This window comes from Cyprinus carpio, chromosome A23 (genome assembly GCF_018340385.1).
Source record: "Cyprinus carpio isolate SPL01 chromosome A23, ASM1834038v1, whole genome shotgun sequence".
NCBI classification, from domain to species: Eukaryota; Metazoa; Chordata; class Actinopteri; order Cypriniformes; family Cyprinidae; genus Cyprinus; species Cyprinus carpio.
This window is the reverse complement of record NC_056594.1, coordinates 10,473,507-10,492,769: the sequence shown is the minus strand read 5'-3', so window position 1 is coordinate 10,492,769 and position 19,263 is coordinate 10,473,507. Positions and strand designations below refer to the sequence as shown.

The 19,263-nt window shown below is 37.5% G+C and overlaps 3 protein-coding genes across 3 annotated transcripts in view; all 3 read right to left on the bottom strand.

Annotated features, from left to right (window-relative positions):
* Positions 1 to 1,658: 1,658 nt before the first annotated feature.
* LOC109073597 (activity-dependent neuroprotector homeobox protein-like) lies at positions 1,659 to 11,207 on the bottom strand. Its single transcript, XM_019089694.2, is given in 5 exon segments — positions 1,659 to 4,931; positions 4,934 to 5,558; positions 5,675 to 5,767; positions 7,447 to 7,562; positions 10,644 to 11,207. Coding segments are annotated over 4 exon segments (3,003 nt in total). The 5' UTR covers positions 7,555 to 7,562; positions 10,644 to 11,207; the 3' UTR covers positions 1,659 to 2,754.
* Positions 11,208 to 12,590: 1,383 nt separating this feature from the next.
* On the bottom strand, positions 12,591 to 15,203 carry LOC109073599 (dolichol-phosphate mannosyltransferase subunit 1-like). The gene is given in 7 exon segments (XM_042713040.1): positions 12,591 to 13,155; positions 13,389 to 13,503; positions 13,610 to 13,678; positions 13,999 to 14,094; positions 14,254 to 14,279; positions 14,948 to 15,024; positions 15,100 to 15,203. Coding segments are annotated over 6 exon segments (435 nt in total). The 5' UTR covers positions 14,972 to 15,024; positions 15,100 to 15,203; the 3' UTR covers positions 12,591 to 13,050.
* A 596-nt stretch (positions 15,204 to 15,799) lies between these two features.
* LOC109103592 (collagen alpha-1(XX) chain-like) overlaps positions 15,800 to 19,263 on the bottom strand; it is a 28,268-nt gene continuing 24,804 nt past the window's right edge. The window contains exons 41-42 of the mRNA XM_042713039.1: positions 16,917 to 17,075; positions 15,800 to 16,824 (exon numbers count right to left, since the gene is read on the bottom strand). Coding sequence (XP_042568973.1) covers positions 16,796 to 16,824; positions 16,917 to 17,075 — 188 coding nt within the window. The 3' untranslated portion in view covers positions 15,800 to 16,795. The remainder of the gene's footprint in view (positions 16,825 to 16,916; positions 17,076 to 19,263) is intronic.

Below are 19,263 nucleotides of genomic sequence, written 5' to 3'. Positions count from 1 at the left end.
TGTTTTTAATGCATTGGTCTACAGAACGTGGGTTTTATCACTTTGGTTGTGACTACATAAATTTTTTTTCTGGTTTATGTATTGTTATCTACTTCATAATGGTTTTATTATTTAAAATCAGCTGAAATGGGCAGGTTTCCATGTGACAACATGCCCCACTATTGGCCAATGTGTGTTTTAAGACTTGTTTCTGGACTTTTCTGGACATTCTGGACATTTAATACTTTTAAGTCTTTTAGTATTATTTTTGTATTATTACTAGACTATAGTATTTATTAATACTGTGAATTAATTTTTATATTTCCAATTTTTTTTTGTACAATTTTGTAATTGTTGTGTCCTTTTTTTAATATATGTATATATATATATATATATATATTCTATTTAGCTTTCAATGCAACATTTCTAGTTTTTTTTTTTTAGTTTTTCAACAAAGATTTGTTTTAGTATTGATTTATTACAATGAAAGATAATTTTTTATTTTTTTTGTTTTAGTTAACAATACTGTCCACTGTGCTCATATTCTGGCTATTATAAATTATTATTTTTTTTTGTCGACCATACCTTAATATCACAGAATAGATCTAAAGAAACATCAGATTTGAGCTGAATATACATGTGCAGCAGTGTTTCAGTACTAGCTGAAGTCAGTCAGAGGACTTCTCACTTCAGAAGTGGCAGAGCTCCTCTCTGGCTGCAGGGGCACTATAGAGTTTTCCCACAGACATCCTCATGTTCCCCACCCCCATTTTGATACTGCTCTATGGACATGCACAGACCTCCATCAGTCTCCTTTCAGCCTCTGTCCCTCAGTTCCCAACCCTCCCACACACACCCAGTAACTGAAGCACACACGCTGCTCTTTTTCCCTCAGACTTGCATAGCAGGACAAGTCATTCTGAGAGTGACAGTGCACTTTCTTATCATCCCTCCATTTTGAAATCCCTCTTACATAATATATTCACTTTATAGGCATGAGTAGATTGACCTCAAGGTCTCAACTGACACAGTTCATTCATGGATGGCAAACAGATTTCAATCAATCTGGTTTGAATCCATTGAGATGAGAACAATCTTGGACTGAATCTTGTCTGACCTAAGAGCAGAAGCTTCTTTTGTTCCACAATCCCTCACCTCTTTCCACTTGTCATATAGAGACCCCTTTTAACAACCAAGTGAATAAATATTCTGTTTTACTCAGAGATGTAATATTTCAGAATTTAAATGGGTTTGTGAATTGCATTTTATTTTAATTTTAAACGACGAGTAAATAAAAGCTATACATGAAAGTGACGTAAGTGAATTCTCCATTACTGTATACATTACTTTTTGTCCAAAAAATAAATAAATCTCAAGTTCGAATAAAGAAAATTAGCAGATCTTTTACTAACTCCAAATATAATACATTAACAATTTCGGTGGCCATGCAAACTAAGATGACAACGAGATCAGAGAATTGCATTATGAGGTGTTTCGAGAACACTGTTGCTCAAATTATACAATATTATATTTTTATGAATATTATACACCATATTTTACATATTAGTCCACAAAAGATAAACATGTCAGCCCTGAAATGTGTAGTTTGCAGTAGACCAAAACAGCAAAACCAGAAGGTCATAAAGAAGTAGAAAAAGCCAAAGAAAATAGAGACTGACCAGGGTTAGAAACATTGTGAGAAGGACAATACAGCACTTTATTGTTCAGAAATGTTTGCAGTGACGAAGGAATATAGAATAAAGGGGACAAACAAAACAAAAACAACAGACAACATAAACTGGAGGTCACAAATTTAAACATATAGAAAGTTAGACTGAATAGATATGCTCATTTGGAACCCGAGATCACAACAGGAGTCCAGCTGGTTGAGAAAAAGTGTGGAATTGTTGAAAAGGAAAACAGTCAGTGGAGGCTGAACCAAACACAGGCTTATCTACTAGCACAATGCTATAGTGGTCAATTTAACTGCCATATACTCTTACGTTAGGGCAGACGTGGATGTATGAAAAGCTGCTCTGGAAGCAAAACAATTACAGGATGGTAAATACATTTATAAAAAAAAGATTCTTCAATTATAAACAGGCAAAACAAAAGCAAGATATTATGTTATTTTATTTTGCATTATTTATACTCTGATATATATATTTTAAGCAAAATGCTATACTTTTGTTAATAAAAGTAAACAGAAAAAACAGCCACCGAAGCCACATCCATTGTCTATGTAAACCAAAGTTGAACATATGACCATTAAGCGTGAGCACAAAAAGTATAGCAAATCTTTTTTTCCATCGGTGAGTACACCAACACATCTCCTTAGACATATCTGAAAGACTGTACAAATATTACACAACCAGTACTATATGTTAACATGAAATTCAAGATTGGCTCTTATAAACACTCCTTTTAGCAACAATGTGTAACAGCTGAACAAGTATGTTTCTGGTTATGTTAAAGAAATATTAAACTGAAGGCAAATCATGTATTGTTTGGTAAATGTTAAGCTTTTTCTTTCCCTGTCCTGAGGAAAAGTTGACCCCAGCTTCACAATCAAAATTTGCATTCATCTTCATATTTCAAACTGTAAAATAAGATTTTTTAACCTTTCTCAAATGGCTTTAGGAGTTGAGGGAAAAGCAGAACCATATAGCTACTGTCTGTAACCAAGGTCTAGAAGATCAGTGAGGCAGCATTGTTGGAGTAAGTTAAACTTAATGCAAAAGTATACATGTGCATTTTATTAACCCTGTCCAGAAATCAGACCTGTTGCTTGGTTAACTGAGTCTCTGATTGTTCAAGCTTGTTTGTGATACCTGACTGGTACTCTCCCTTGCCGCTTGGTTCGTTTAACAAGTCTTTTGACCCATAACCGTTTTCACTGTGGGCTTCCTCCCTGATGTCAGAGTTACTCCCATCCAAGTTATCATTTGTCTCTGGTTCCTCCCTGCTAAGTGTCTGTGCAGTCTGCACATTCTCCTCATTATCGCTGTCCGAGTCCACAGCAATTGGTTCAGAATTGACAAGTGCTCCAGGTTTTAAGGTGCTCATCATTGAATCATTGTAGTTGCTCCCTATAACGGCCTTTTGGCCATTGGAGTAGAGTGAGGCTTTGGCAGAAACCCTTGCTAGCATCCCATGCTTCTGCTGCAGATCACCATTGGTTGTAGCTCTTTGCCGAAAGCGAATGGCATTGGCAGATCTGCCTATCCGATATCTAGTAGTTCGTCTTTTATGTTCACGGTTATGGTTCTTGAAATAGCACTTTGACTCAAAGTTCATGGGATGCTGCACATCTATGATGTCTTCCATTTTAAATCCCAGCAGGACCCGAGAGTTTAAGGTTTCACAATTCAGCATACATCTCCTCCTTCGATTTGAGAAGTGGCTCGCAATGTCAGATTTCCAAAGCCAGAGACTGGACGCAAGCTTCTCCACCTCTCGACGAGTAGGGTAAGGCTGCCTGTTGAAGTACTGAGTTAGAAAAGCTTTTCGTGTCTCGTAGGACTCATTCTCGTAACCCTTCGGGTCCAAGGCAAAGACTACAGGTTCATCTTGCTTGTCAGTTGAAAGTGGTGGGCTATGCCCAGTCTGGTCATCACTTCCAGATTTCTGTCTCTTTGGCTCAATTTGACCGAAGTTCGCTAAACCCGCCCGTTTGAGACCTGCTCCCTGGGCTTGTGCAACTCTTGCGGAGGGAGCTGGCCGACCGTTCTGAGTTTTGCTGACACCGCGGCAGTGCACTAGATGCAAAGTAATCGTGGAAGCTGTCATGTTACTAGTGTAGACGCCAAGGCAATGGATACATTTGTAGGTCAACTTCTTCTCCACAGGATGAACCGTTTGTATAACTTGATGACGGTCACGCAAATGGTGAGCTAGAGAATCTGAGATAGGACCCTTAAGAATTGAGAAGCACAGAGGACAAAGTGTTTTGCCTACATCCTTCTTATAAGGTACAGCTGCCTGCGGTGTAGCCTTAGCCGGTATGGCGTCTGAGGCATCTGAGGGTATCTTTGGGACTGGTGGCATAACTGGTTTGTTGCCCTGCAATGGGGATGGTAATGCATTGTTTTGGGCATGAAATGCCACCGATTCTTCTGGGGCATCCCGCATGTTATATGTGGTGACGATCAACTGGACATTCTTGGGATTTCCCTGCTGAAGCGTGAGGTCAAATGTAAGTGGGGAGTCTGTCCGTGGCCCAACAGATTCTTTGGGATGCACCCCTCGCATATGCGTCACCATTTTTTCCACATCATTGAACGTGGCCCTGCAGTGTGGGCAAGACAAGCCATGTATTAACATGTGGTTAAGAAGCGTGTCGCTAGGTAGGTACCGGTTGCAGTATAAGCATTTACTAGTGAAGTTGTGAATTTTCATGATGTAGTTGGCCACCGCCGGAACCTTCTCTGCTTTGTGCTCCTTTTCAAAATGTGAACTATACACATTTTCTGGAAAGAGCTCATTGCAGATGGTGCAGATCTTCCATTTCTGAGTGTATGATGTGCCGATGACAGAGTTGCCCTTCTTGGAAGTAACAGATGACACCGTAGTAGCTGCTGCCTGAACTCGAGAGTTCAGTTGAGGGATCTTTAGTATGGAAGTGGATGATGATCCAGAAACTGAACTACGAAGACTAGCAGAAAGCTGCGGTTTGCTTGTTTGAGACTGCTGTGGGACTGAAAGCTGCACCTGTTGTCCTCCAATGGTCAAGGATTGTGTAGTCCCTGGCTTCAGACCAAAAGCCCCCTGCTTCAGGTGAACACCTGACAGGAGCCCACTTGAATTCAAACTCCCTTTAGGAATAACAATTCGACTTAGCTGCTGAGCAGATAAAGGCCGTACTCCAGTCACGACTGTACCCTTTGGCATTACACCAATGATGCCCTTATCACCCTGAGCTTTAGCGGACACCATAATCACAGGCTTCGCCCGGGTACCACAACATTGGTGTGTCCAATCATAGCAGTAACTTGATAACCAATGCGCTCATGGTCCTCAATGACATGCTGCACAAGGGCTTCATAGGTACGAGGTACAAAGAGGCACCGTTTGCAGTGGATGGCTGTGCTCGTACTGATGGTACCAGAAGAATCAGTACTGCTCCCTGTACCAGAGCCTGCCGTTGTCCCATTGGCTGGTGTTGTCTTCTCACCAGGCCTCACTAAGTATGGTGCCGCTACGTGCTGGAAATGTTCCCGGTAGATATGCTTTCGCACCACATTATATAGTGGGTCCCTGTAAGTGCATTTCTTGCAGTAGTACACTGCTTGCTCTATATTATCACGTGTCTTATCCAAGCGAGCACCATCCTTCAAGCCAACCGCTGCCCCCTGAAGTCCTCCAGTATTGTGACGCACAACATTGTTGGGCATATGAAAGAGTCTGATGTGTGTCTCCAAAGTCTTTTTGTTCCCATTGTAAGTGCAATAGGGGCAGTTAAGGAGAATGCGGTTTTCAAAGTCCTCACTGTGCACATTACGAAAGTGACTCTTGTAGGCAGAGAAAAACTTGGAGGAGAATGTACATCCTGAACAACAGAATGGCTTTGAGCGGTACTCCTAAAAAGACAGAGGAAATATGGGGAAAGAAATATAGAGATGGGTTTAAAAAACAGACAGAAGATTATTAAAAAATGTTTCTCCTTTCCTTTAGTAAGACTTAAGTTACTACTCACTTGTGATTTGGTCATTGAGGGATCCCACATGCACACATCATCCCATGTGGTGTTCTTAATGTAGAACTCATTGGGAACAAAGTCCTTATAGTCCTGGAGGAGGAAAAAGAAAAGTATAGAGTGAAAAATACAGTGCAAATTTGTCGCAATTCAATAAAGATTAAGACCATATAAAAAAAAAAATTGGGGATTTTTTTTTTTAATGCTTTGCATCTGTGCTTCAGTGTAAAAGACAAAGGTGTGTAAATGAATGAAGACTGAAAAAAACTATTGAATTGTTTTGCACTGAATCAATAAATCAAACAGTTCACACAAACCGATTAGCTGAAAAAACTCTGCCTACAGTCTTGCTACTTAAGGTTTCAATCTGAGATGTTAATAAAAAAAAGCTCTTTCTTAAAGATCACAAGCAAGCAACTAGATACCTGGCATGGTCTTTAGGGAATTTAATGGCCAAAATTTGCATTAATAATCACAGTGATATTCAGGATGTTGCTTAATGTTATCAGTAACAAAACATAAAATACAGCCTTTTATTATAATCAATACAAATATTTAACATCCACACAGATTTTCCTTGTGGTGTTCTGTCTCCATAAAATTGTAATCAATGGAACTAGTGGCAGGTGCAGTAATTTTGTCAGTAGTAAATTTATGAACAAAAATAGTGAATTTATTCAAAAACAAGAGAGGCGGTTTTATTTCTGGCAATCTCAAATACAAAAAGTTTACATGGGCCTACTTCATAATCTGAAAAAAAAAACAGACCCATATGTTATTGCTTTTACCAAAAAAAAAAAAAAAAAAAAAGTAAAACAAATAAATAAAAATACTGTTAAGATTCAAGGTTAGAAGATTAATAAAAAAAAGCATACCAACAAGCTGATTGGCCACAGATTTCACAGCTAATGGTTACACTGGTTACACTGTGACCTATCATTTGGAGCCGTCTTAAAGGGATAGTTCACCATGATTTAGTCACCCTTAAGCCATCCTAAGTGTATATGACTTTCTTCTTTCAGACAATTTCTTTACAATTGGAGTTATATTAAAAAAATGTTCTGGCTCTTCCAAGCTTTACAATAGAAGTGAACAGTGGTCAAGATTTTAAAGCAAAATCTTGACTACTATTCAAGGGAGGGGGAGATTAAACTGAAGTGACGAACACGAAAGCGCAGAGGAGAGAGCAAAACAAAACACCAGTAATGAAGTACAAAACAAGGATTTGTTATGTCGCAAAAAATGGCAGAGGATTTGGAATGTATGCCAAGAGGAGACTGGTTTTACTTTGCTTGAAACAAAACTTGGTTCTCGCAAAACTAGCATATTCTCGTCCTATGTCATCCGCTGGACGCCACTCTCTCGTGGACACGCACAGGATAGTTAGCGGAAGCTAGAGATTACAGTTTATAAAGTTTCAAATATGGATATTATTTTTACACAAATGCTTTGATTCACTTCAGAAGGCCTTCATTAACCCCCCTGTGGAGTACTTTTTATGATTGATTTATGAAGTTTTATTTTGCTTCAAAATCTCGACCACTATTCACTGACATTATAAAGCTTGGAAGCCAGGAGATTTTTTAATAGAACTCCAATTGTATTCGTCTGAAAGAAGAAAGTCATATACAGCTAAGACGGCTTGAGGGTGAGTAAATCACGGGGTAATTTTCATTTTTGGGTGAACTATCTCTTTAAGGTGAGTCAGATGTTCCATGAGGTTGAGCATGTACTTCCTTGCCTATGGAGACAATAGAGAGAAATTTACTTACGTCAATGTGCTCCCTGCAAAACTCCACGCCAATGTCACCCAGCACTTTTTTCACATTCTTCCTCGCTTTCCTTAGACTGCTGAGGTTGTTCACTGGGAGTTGAAACATTCTGCCACCTGAAAATAAATTCAACACATTATAACCATTGTGAATGAATAATACAGATTTTGTATTGTTTGAATGATTTCAGGGAACAATTCATGAATAAGATATCAGTATATCTCACTATGACACTATCAGTCTGACCATTTAAATGCACCTTAATCCAAATCAAAATCACAGGCTCATGTCAGAGAAATGGTCACTTAAAGAAAAAGGTCTAAAGCAAAACAAATGAGTCAGACTGCATCTTTCTCTTCACAACCTGGGAAAATGAGCTGCATCCTAAACACAGACAGCAAAAAGCCAACTTACTTTTCACACCACACAATATTGCTTTCTTATTTTACAACAGTGTTTTCCAACCTTTTATTTCTTCCTCAAAAACCACAACCAACAAATGTATTTATTAATTAAATGCCAAAGAGAATTTTCACAACAGGAAACTAATTTGCTGCCTTTGTATGGTGGCATGCAATTACCATCAAAGGCACTTCTACATATGAGAATGTTAATTAGAACAAGGAGAGTCAACGTATGAGGTGACAATTAAAGAAATCAACCTCTGTCTGGAGCGTGGTAGTCTATAACTGATCCAAGCAAAGTGACACAACCTTACATGCTTTGTTAAAAAGGTACTGAATGCATTAATGTTTTTGTTTTTTTTAATTATGAGATCACAATTAACTTTAAATTTAAATACACAGTTTGGGGTCGGAAAGCTTTTTTAATGTTTTTGAAAGAGGTCTCTTATGCTCACCAAGGCTGCATTTATATGATCAAAAATAAAGTACAAACAGTAATATTGTGACATATTACATTTTAAAATACCTGTTTTCTATTTGAATATATCTTAAGATTAATTCATTCCTGTGATGGCAAAGCTGTATTTTCAGCACCGTTTATCCAGTCTTCTGTCACATTATCCTTCAGAAATTATTTTAATACGCTAATTTGGTGGGGGCTTTTATTATTAACATTTTATTACTAACATTTTAAAGATTTTTTAAAACATTTTTATTAATAATATTTTATTAATAACATTTATTATTATGTCGAAAACAGCCATGCTGCTTAATGTTTTTGTGGAAATGCTTCATTACATGCTTTATTTTTCAGGATATTTTGATAAACAAAGTTCAAAAGAACATCATTTATTTAAAACAGAAATCTACTGTCACTTCTGGTGCACCTTTACTCTAACAATTTCCTGCATCTTTGCTGAATAAAAGTATTCATTTCTTTCCTACATTAAATCTATTTTACATGTAATAACAAAGCAAATCAAAATCTTTCCAGGCACCAAGTACAACTGCTTCAGTACTTGATGTCTATGGGGTGGCACCAATACAAAATACGATCGCACAACCGACAAACACAAATGTGTCCAATGAATCTGTGGCCAACATTCTACAGTAACAGGATTGCAGTTCTATGCTCTAATGAATACTGTACATCAAGAGCCAAACATGCACAACTGCAGTGCTACATAAGGCCGATCCCACAGCAGCCTGCAAAAATCAGGTCAGAGTTCAACTAAGGTCAAAGGTCATGTACCTATCTGACCTGCCTTCATGGAAAACCTGCATCAGCTCTTGGCGTCACCAATCACAAGCATCATACGGTACGCCCTGCTTGAACAAAGAGCAGCAGTTTCACTTCGGCACTGAATAGGAGCTCTCTCTCTTTGGTTAGGCCTTCCTCATCTCCTCACTGAATTTCTCCCATCCTTTCTAGATGGCGCTAGAGGACAGCTCTTCCTCCATGTTACATAAGCCTCTCCCTGTTCTGCCTGCCCTATTTCCGCTCCCTTTTTTTGTATAGGCTTTTGCATTACAGCCCTGGAATGGCGCCTCCTGTTGAGGCAGCAGCAGAGGCTAGTGTGTGGAAAGCCATATCTGCAGTGTCTGCTCTGGGTGGAGGTTATTTGATGATCTCCTAGCATACAGATGACTTGGTTTGCATACATACGCATATACACAAGCAAATCCCCACTGGTAAGAATAAAAATCTGTCACATCTTAATTAACTTTCTCATTTCCAAAATCATGGACCCTGTTTTAATGTAAAAAAAAACACACTGTCAAATACATTCAGCACCATCTTGTCATCAAAGGCCCACTACTGCTACAGTTGCAAAAATAATATCGTATATATTAAACACACACAGCATGATAAACATAAGCTGTCTAAATGTCAAATTCAAGCACTGCAGTTTGCTGAATGACATCTATATACTACCCAGGATGTTAAATACTAAGGTACATATCAAACTTACCATTCACAGACCAGCAATCATTACAAATTATATAGAGCAATCTCAAGGAGGAAAGTAGATGAGTATGACAACACATGGGAAAATAACTGACCAATTAGAGACCAATAACACTCACACTTGGTCTGTTTGGTGTGTTGACATGTCAAAAGACAACTTTGGTTCGTATTAGTAAAACTGCAGGTGCTGAACTGACAGCAATTCTTCCTTAATTAAAAGAACAATTCACAAAAAAAGAAGAAGAAATAAATTAAAGTTAATACAAACAATTAACTCAACCTAATATTACTCCATACACGTCTTGTGAAACACACAAGGAGATGAATGACAGCCTCAGTCACCATTCAATGAGGGTGTTATTCTGATTAACATTTCCCTTAGCTTATAATAGAAAGTCATACGGGCTTAGAACGTGAGGGCGAATAAACGATGACATAATTTGATCTTTGGTGAACGGTCCCTTTAACAAGTGATTAGTTTCCGCGCGAGTTTTTCGTGATGTGTTAACGTTAGCTTAACTGTCAAAGCAAACGGAGACATAACAGCGGGCTGATTTAGGGTCTGTGTGAGTGATAACGACCCCCGGCTTGCTACCAAACCCTCGGTTACAGTTACAATGGTAGCAACACATCAATAGAAACTTTATTTTTAATTCACGACCTGAAAGAACTGCTTAACAACTGTAAGACACATGCAGTCAGCTACGTTTTGCACCTGAGGGTCTGGTTTACTCCTTTCAGATTTCCTCCAGTTATTAATAGTAAGTTAAAGTCGATACTCGTTCGGTTTCGTTCCCCAAAAGCACAACGGGGAGCGAGTTTACCTGGCCCGTGCTCCCGCGAACTGCAGTCGGTAATGTCACTTTCCCCCCCCCCGAACCGAGCGCCTCGTCCTCCGCTTCCCGGGCGGACACACACCGCCGAAAGAGGGAGCTCGACTCCTGTCACGGGCCGACCCAGAGCTGTCTGTCTGCCGGGAACGAGCAGCTGCAACTCATCTAACAGTGTCTGTGCGGGTCTGCGGGGGTCTTGGAGGAAGAAGAAGCGTGCACCTCCGAGCGCGTGCTGCGTTTGCGATGATGCACAATCCACAAGACACGCGACGGTGATGTAATTGACAGCAATTAACGTAATCCGCCATCCACTTAAACAATACGACCCGGTCCAGTACCTATACTATCCAAAATGGCGTGTGAAAAGGGGCGGAAGTGACATGTGTGTTTGATTAGCATAAAAAAAGCATTGTTCCGACGTAGAGAGGCGATGGGAGGGGGATTATGTGGTGAGAGGTGTCAGAGGACCACCAATCTAATATTTACCCCCCATCTAAGCTTACCCGAAATGCACAAGTGTGTCTGTGCGTGCATAAAACGTTTTATTGAAGGCTCCCGAAATTGGTGTAAACAGCCCCTGGGTGCAGTTACATGGAATGAACCCATAGGGGGCGCCATCGGCCGAAACTTGATTGGATAGAGGCGTATGCGTCAATTCTGCATCTGGTATCTACCCCCGTGGAGAGTCGGATGTATACAGTGCCTCAGTACTCAGCCAGCGTCGGAGCAGCATGAGCTCGGGTGGTGGCGCTGTACCGCGCTCATGCGCAACTCACCGGGACTACTTCTGCATGTGAAGTGCTGGGGTTGCAGACTGTGAGCCATGGTGATTCCCCCACCCTCTGGCCCTTGAGCTCTGGAGTTATCCCCACCTTGGTGTTGGCTGTATCAAACCCGCCCGAGCATTTCCTTGCATTAAACTAGTCTGGGTGTAATTTGGGCCTGAATACTCTAAAGCCAGAGAGAGAAGAAAATGTTTTCTGTTTGGATATGTCATCAAGAATGGGTAGACACTTAAGAGATTGATGACAGTAGCTCTTAGTATGTAGGCGATTGTTTTCTACTGACACTGACTGATGTGTGAAATTAAGTGCATAATACGACTTCATCAGTTTTGATGGAAGGCCACAGTATTGTACAAATAACATACATCCAGATGATAATGTCCAAATAAATTGCACAACCACAATGATTTGCATTCAATGTTTATTTCAAAGCATACATCTCTATACAGCCACTCAAAGTACAAAAATGGTTCTCAGGCTGTAAAAAAGATCAATACACAAATGTTCCAAAAGGGGCTTTTCGCAGCAATATAGCTGGGTTTCCATCCAAACATAAAGCAAATCTTTTCGAAGTCCACAAAAAAAGGAAAAACAAAAACAAATGTGAGTTAGGTGCGTTTCCATGAAGTTGTTTGAGTGGATGACGGTGCTATTTGTAGCCTAGTAACCAAAAGTAAATAAAACACCATCAGCGGAAACAGCCGCTTAGTCACGTGGCGTGGGTTTAATGTTTGCTACGTCAGAATTTATTTGGCAAATAAGTTTCCATCTCCAGTTATTCACATTAACTCTCTTGCACAAGTCAAAAACCACCTCAAGTGAGCGTAAAAACGGTTTTGCAAAATAAGGAATTTTTTTCAGATATTTGGCGTTTCCTTCACTAGTTTCTGATGCAATACTACAAAATGCACATTAAACAGGGTGATGGAAACATAGCTACTGTCATGGAAGAACAATTTTGGGTTGCCCAAAGAACCTTTCAAGAAACAGTTCTTAAGAGTTAACAGTTCCAGTTTTTCTTAGTGTGAAGAACATTTAAAAAAAACAAAGGCTACAAAAGAACCATAAGGAACTTTTTGTGGAATGAAAAGTGTCCATAGATGTTAAAGGTTATTCATAGAACCATCAATGCCAATAAAGAACCTTTATTTTTAAGATTATAGCCTTGAAAATGCAGTTTATATGACGACACACTCTTAAAAATAAAGTTATTTTTATTGGCATTAATGGTTCTATTCACTGAAAGGTTCTATGGGGAACCAAGAATGGTTCTTCTATGCCATGGCTGCAAAAACAGCCTTTTGGAACCTTTCTTTATTTAATAGTGTTAAAAAAAAATATCTAAATTTGGTCCTTTTTATTAAAATGTAGATTTTTTTTTTTTACATTTTAATATACATTTCAGAATATAGTCTAGTAATTGACCAAATTAACTGGAACATGGAAAGTGGTAAATCCAAGCAATCCAAACATTACTTTACTGTAGCCTGATATGGGACAAATAACTCATCGTAATGAACTTGTTACTTGGAAAGCATGAATTTCAGTTCCACTGCAGTGATAAGCACTAAACATATATCACAAAACTAAACATAACCAAATGAGGTCAAAGGTCACATAGTGGCAAAAAGAGTGAGCAATCCTTTCAGGAAGGAGACAATTTCATTTCCACCCAATTTGGACTCCCCATAAACACGGTCCACAAATGATATAGGAACCTGCGTAATAGACAGACAAGACCACTTTCAGATAAACATAAAATAATACAGCCTGCTACTTTTAATAGATTTAATAATAATAAAAAAAAGTATAAATGAATGCATGTATTAAATTTAATACAGTTCAGTATAATACAGTATAATAAGTTACAGTCCTATTATGTAAATGCATTATCTTAAATATATTTTATTTGTTTGAAGAATAACCAGATTTATAAGAAATGTGGAATGACCTCTCCAACAGTATAACCCAGTTGTCTAGCATGGACAATCATCTCCAACTGGAACACATAGCCTTTTGACACACATTGCTCTACTAGTTTTTTAAGAACCTCTGTCTTATAGAGCCTGCAACGTAGACCACATGATAGGAGACAGCAATACAATATTGTAATATTAAAAAAAAACTATGTTTATAAAAAGAACAATGATTAATTTATTAACATGCCCTTACCTAAAACTCCCCGTGAGATCAGATGCTCCTGGTCTGAGCAGCACTTGTTTGATAAAGTTTGCACCTCGACTAAAAGGAAACAATCATTCTAAAAAAGTAATCTTGTGCATCAGTAATGAATTATACATGAAAATCGATATGTTATTGATACAGTGGGTGTAGAAAAGAATCATCCCCCTTTAAAATAATCACATTTTGTTGCTTTGCAGCCTGAAATTAAGATGGACACAGTTTTTGTTTTATCTATCTGTATTTACTCAGTGCAAATTATAACATCCAAGTGAAATGTATATATGGCAGTAATAGATAACAGTCTCAAGTTTCTAATATAGTTGGATATTAATATAAAATGTAGTTCCTGTAGTCAGCTTAAGTTTCCAGGCACATACCTGATAAGTTTTCAGCGCAGATCCCATCCATAAACACCACCGTCTCCTCTGTACCTTGTGCCAGACACCAGGTCATATCCACCCTCTTTCTGTTTTCTGGACAAATAGAAAAAATCCATGAAAGTGTCTGCAATTCAAGTGCACATGATAATGCTATTATATTAAAACTACACTACACAATAACAATGAGCAGATAAAAAAAAAAAAAGTATTTTAACAGTAGAGGCATAAGGTAATTGAAAGAAAATGACTTACTCAATGAACTGTGGGATAAACTTTGGCTGTGAGGAAGAAAAAACAACACTTAATGTACCCAAATGCTCATGAAGGCTTTTCACTTAGTGAAAGCAGGAACAAATGATTCATTTTAAATTCTGATACTTTTGAGTAAACAAGCCTGAAGCTATCCAACACTTTAACAAATTGATTTCTATGACATTTCCAGTGGTTCCTAAAATTAATTTACTATTTCGCTTAGCAATTGTTAAGAATACTTTTCAGAACTGCTTTGATTCTATGGAAGGCCAAAAAAAAGAGTTGAGATTAGGATAACAACAACAAAAAAATTAATTACGAGATAAAAATCTAAATTTTGTCATAATTATGGCTTAGTATCTTATACTTTATCTCATAATGACTTAGTATCTTATGATCAATACTTTTTTTTCTCATAATTAAGACAACTTTTCACAATTTTGACTTCATATAATTGACTTTATCTCATAATAATTATGGTTTACCAAAACAAGATTTTTTTTTCTTATGTGGCAGAAATGAGCTTCCATAAATTCACTGAAAAGAACCGACTCACAATAATGATTCTCAATATCAATAAGGCTTGTTAGCATGTTGTACTCCTCCAAAAGAAATATATACAATTATTTCCAGTATTTCCATGGCCGTGGGCACCATGAATAACTTATTGTTTAGAGTATTTCCATGGCCGTGGATGATGTGAGAGATCTGCATCCATAATGATAATGAAGTTTCCTGACGCGTGCTGAATGCCGTGTATGTAAGCCGTTCCTGGAACGACATGAAGGTCACTCAAGCTATTTCTATAGCTATCTTAGAAGTATTAGAAAATATGAGCCAATTTACCTAATCCCAGTTTTTTTTCTCGCGGTCTCAGAAGCTAAAAAAAGAAGAGAGATGCCAGATTTTGTGATTTCCTTCGACAAGCTGTCAGTCATGTTTTCTTTATCCTTGTTTTTTTTCTTAATCGGTGGCTTTAAATATTGTACGAACTTACCTGTCTCAAATGTACTTCACCAGCAACCACACAATCAATGGGAGATTTTCTCTCTCGTTGTAGGTTGGCAGCAGAACAGAATATTTGTCAGACTGCACCCGGGTCTTCGCAGTACCTCTCCTGCTCGCCATGTCGGCGTCTCCGGCTGTTTACATCAGTTGTCCGTTGAAATCACTAGCTCCATCCTCTGGTTCCGGAGCACATATTACACCAGTTCAAATACTGAGACAATCCAACAGTTGTTTTGGACACTTGTACAGTAGCAGCCTAATACAATTTAGTCACACAACCTTAGATTTAATCGCTTCAATTTGCAGGGAAGAACACTGCACATTGGGATAAAGTCTTGAGACTCCAACATTACAATAGTAATTAACCCTATAATGGGCACACCCAGTAAAAATAATAATAATGATGATGGAAAAATAATTTCTTTGCAGTTTGTGACAATTATAATGACGAAAAAACTGTATTCATTGCACTGACATGCCATTTACATTGAAATAAAAGGTTTCCCCATGAAATACTCAGATTGTGTTGTTGATTTAATAGGTCCAGTAAGGCATCTGAAACTACATTACATCAAAAGATGTTTCCTTTTGTAAGATTGATGAAAATGATGCCACATGTTATGAGTGATTTCACGGCTGTAATTAAATAAAGAAAATATGCTTGTGAAAATGGCATTTTTGTAAACAGCAGTGATTTTTTTTTATACATCATTTCATTTTGTTTTTTAGTGAATGTGACTAGCAATCATTTCATTGATGCAGCATGACGGATCTCAGGTGAGTCAACTTTTTCTTTTTTTTTTAATCTTTAACAGTTTCATTTCATACACATTTACATGTATTAACACAAAAACAAAAGACCAGTTCACTTACTATAATCCTATAAAATACTATGGACAGCCCTTCTGCATATGTAAAAAGACAATTAATATAATATCACAGTGTATTTCATATTAACATGTATTGCTCTTGCAAAACATTGCTTATTTCAAATTTTTAAACAAAACTCTTGGTCAAAAAACAATAACATTGGAAGTAATATGCCTTCAACAATATACATTTAAAACACATACAGTGCATTAAATACAATAAAATACTTAAAGTAAAATATTAGAAACATTCTTAGTGCGGATTTTAGCTGTTGTTCTGTAACACACAAGTTCCTTGTCTTGATACCAAAATATCTCTGTAAATGTCTCTGTTAAATAGAGTCTGAGTGTGTTGTGATTTCCTCTGTGCTGCACAAAATGTTCTGCACATGAATCTACTGTAGTCTCGTAGCAGTAGATCAGGTTGAATACTGGGTGAAAGACCCCGGTCAAGGATGATCAGTGCTTTCGTGATTTTAGAATGGAAGCAATGAGCTGAGATCAGCTACCACGAGGAGAAAATATAGTCAAAAGAGTCCATCAGCAGGCTCATTCAAGGTCAGTGTCTGGCAGAAACTGTCCATTAAGTCACACAGTGTCTTTCTACGAAGTCTGGGCAGAGAGATTGTTCTGGCAGTACTGAAGTAAAACAGTAACTTCTCAACTCAAGGCTGGTATCCAAGGTATGGATCCTCTGAAAAATGATATAAACGGTAATTTTACCCATAGGTCAGACATGGACTTGGACAGTGTTTTTATGGTGGTCACACTGACACAATTCTTTACCTGCAGCCGGGGGTCCTTGATAACATCCACTGCTGTCACATGTTCCAGGGGGTCCCATTTCTCCTTGCTGACCTGAAGCTCCTGGAATACCTGGAGGTCCTGCTTTACCATCCTCACCTTTGGGACCTGGTTCCCCTATTTTAGTTTCACCTGGAGGTCCTGTGAAGTAGAAATAAAAAGTGGTGCAATTAACACTTAACAAATCACTAATTTGAATTTATTGAAAGGATAGCCCCTTGAGATGTGACATCTCATTTTCAAGGGAGTCCAGAAACAAAAAAAACAAAATATTACAAAATAAACAACCTTACAAAACATGTACACAACACATACACAAACTAGAAGACATGCTCAACCAATCCCCTACACCCACAGCAGGATTACTCAACAATCAATGTCATACATAAACAAAATCACCATAAGAAAACCTACAAGCATACACAAGTTACTTTAAAATGTCATACATAAACAAAATCACCATAAGAAAACCTACAAGCATACACAAGTTACTTTAATTCTGGGAACAAATAAGATAGCAGATTATATTGAAAAGATCTACATCCGGCTTCACTAAAAAAGCATACACAAGTTACTTTAATTCTGGTTATAAGTGAGTTAGAAGATTTGTATGTGGAAAAATGCAATGCTCAATATGGCCGCTCAATCGCAGGAAGCCCCGCCTTCTGAATGAAGGAGCCAATCGCTAATCGGTAAAGTCAGCACATCACTGCAGCTGCCATTAGAAGTGTCCCGGTTGCTAAAGAAACAGTCAGCGTTCTTCTGAGACGTGCGCTCAGGACTGCGCATGCGCACTGGCTGATCTAGCTTGAATAATAAGCTTTTTATAACGTTATTTGAGCAAAATTTATGACACAGTTGTTATCAGATTTATTTGGTGATTTCAAATATGAACTTTAATTGCAAGCCTAGTTAAAAGTTTTGTGGAATTTGATGTTTCCCCATTCAAAGAGATTTGAGAGTTGCACTTGGACGCTCGAGATGCATTTCAAAGATGGCCGCCGAGTGATATGACTTGCCTTAAAGGGACTTTGACCACATTAAGAGGCTTCAAATAAGTATCAGAGGCATTTTGATAAACTATATCGGCATAATCAATAAGAGGTAATATAACCTGAGAAATAATTATTTTCCTAACTTGACATGTAAAACAATTAACTGAACGATAAAGTAAACACAAACAACCATATGTTCTGTTAACAATATAATCAATATGAGGCTTTAAAGTAAGTTTAGAGTCAATCCAAAAACCAAGATATTTAAATGAATCAACAGCCTCAAGAGATAAACCATCATCAAAAGTAATATTCAAATCAAAAGAAAAGGAACGGCACCAATGTGTACCAAATAACATATAGCAAGACTTCTTCTTAATCAACATATGCATATTGTTGTGAAACCATTTTTAAACCAAATTAAAATCAGATTGTAAAGAGTTCTGGATTTGCAACAGATCATAATTAGTGGTGTAAATATGACACTGTTATTTATACCACTAATTCTGATCTGTTGCAAATCCAGAACTCTTTACAATCTGATTTTAATATGGATAAAAAAATGAATTAGTGGTGTAAATAACAGTGTCAGTTTTAAACATATTTGAGATAAATCATTAATAAAGATAGAAAAAAGTAGTGTAGCCAGAGTAGAACCTTGAGGAACACCTTTTTCAACAATCAAGTAATCAGACTTTAAACCTTGGAATACAACATACTGACACCTATAATGCAAGTAAGCATTAAAAACCAAAGAAGAGGATTCCTAGTTAAACCAATGGAAGACAATTTATCGAGAGGAAGGTAATGATTGACCATTTCAAAAGCCTTTGAAAGATAGATGAAAATTGATTTGGAGATGCAGTCTGCATCTAGAGGATTGTTATTTTTGACAATTTAAGAAGCCTTTGAAAGATAGATGAAAATTGATTTGGATTTTTAGAAGAAATATATAGAAGACAAATAAAAACCATATGCCAGTGATGTGCCAGTGAAGATGTACACTACTGCTCAAAAGTTTGAGGTCAGTAAGATTTTTTAAAGAAGTTAATACTTTTATTCAGAAAGAATGCATTAAATTGATCAAAAGTGACAGTAAAGAGTTCTGAACTATGAACTTTCTATTCATCACAGAATACTGAAAAAAAAAATGTTTTTTTTTTTATCACAGTTACATATTAGTTTTTGTTGTATTCTCTGATCAAATAAATGGTAAATCTTGTTTCAAAATAGTTTTTTAGATATTTATTTGAAAACAAGACAAAAATACCGATGAAAATTGATTTGGAGATGCAGTCTGCATCTAATTGATTTGGAGATGCAGTCTTGATAAT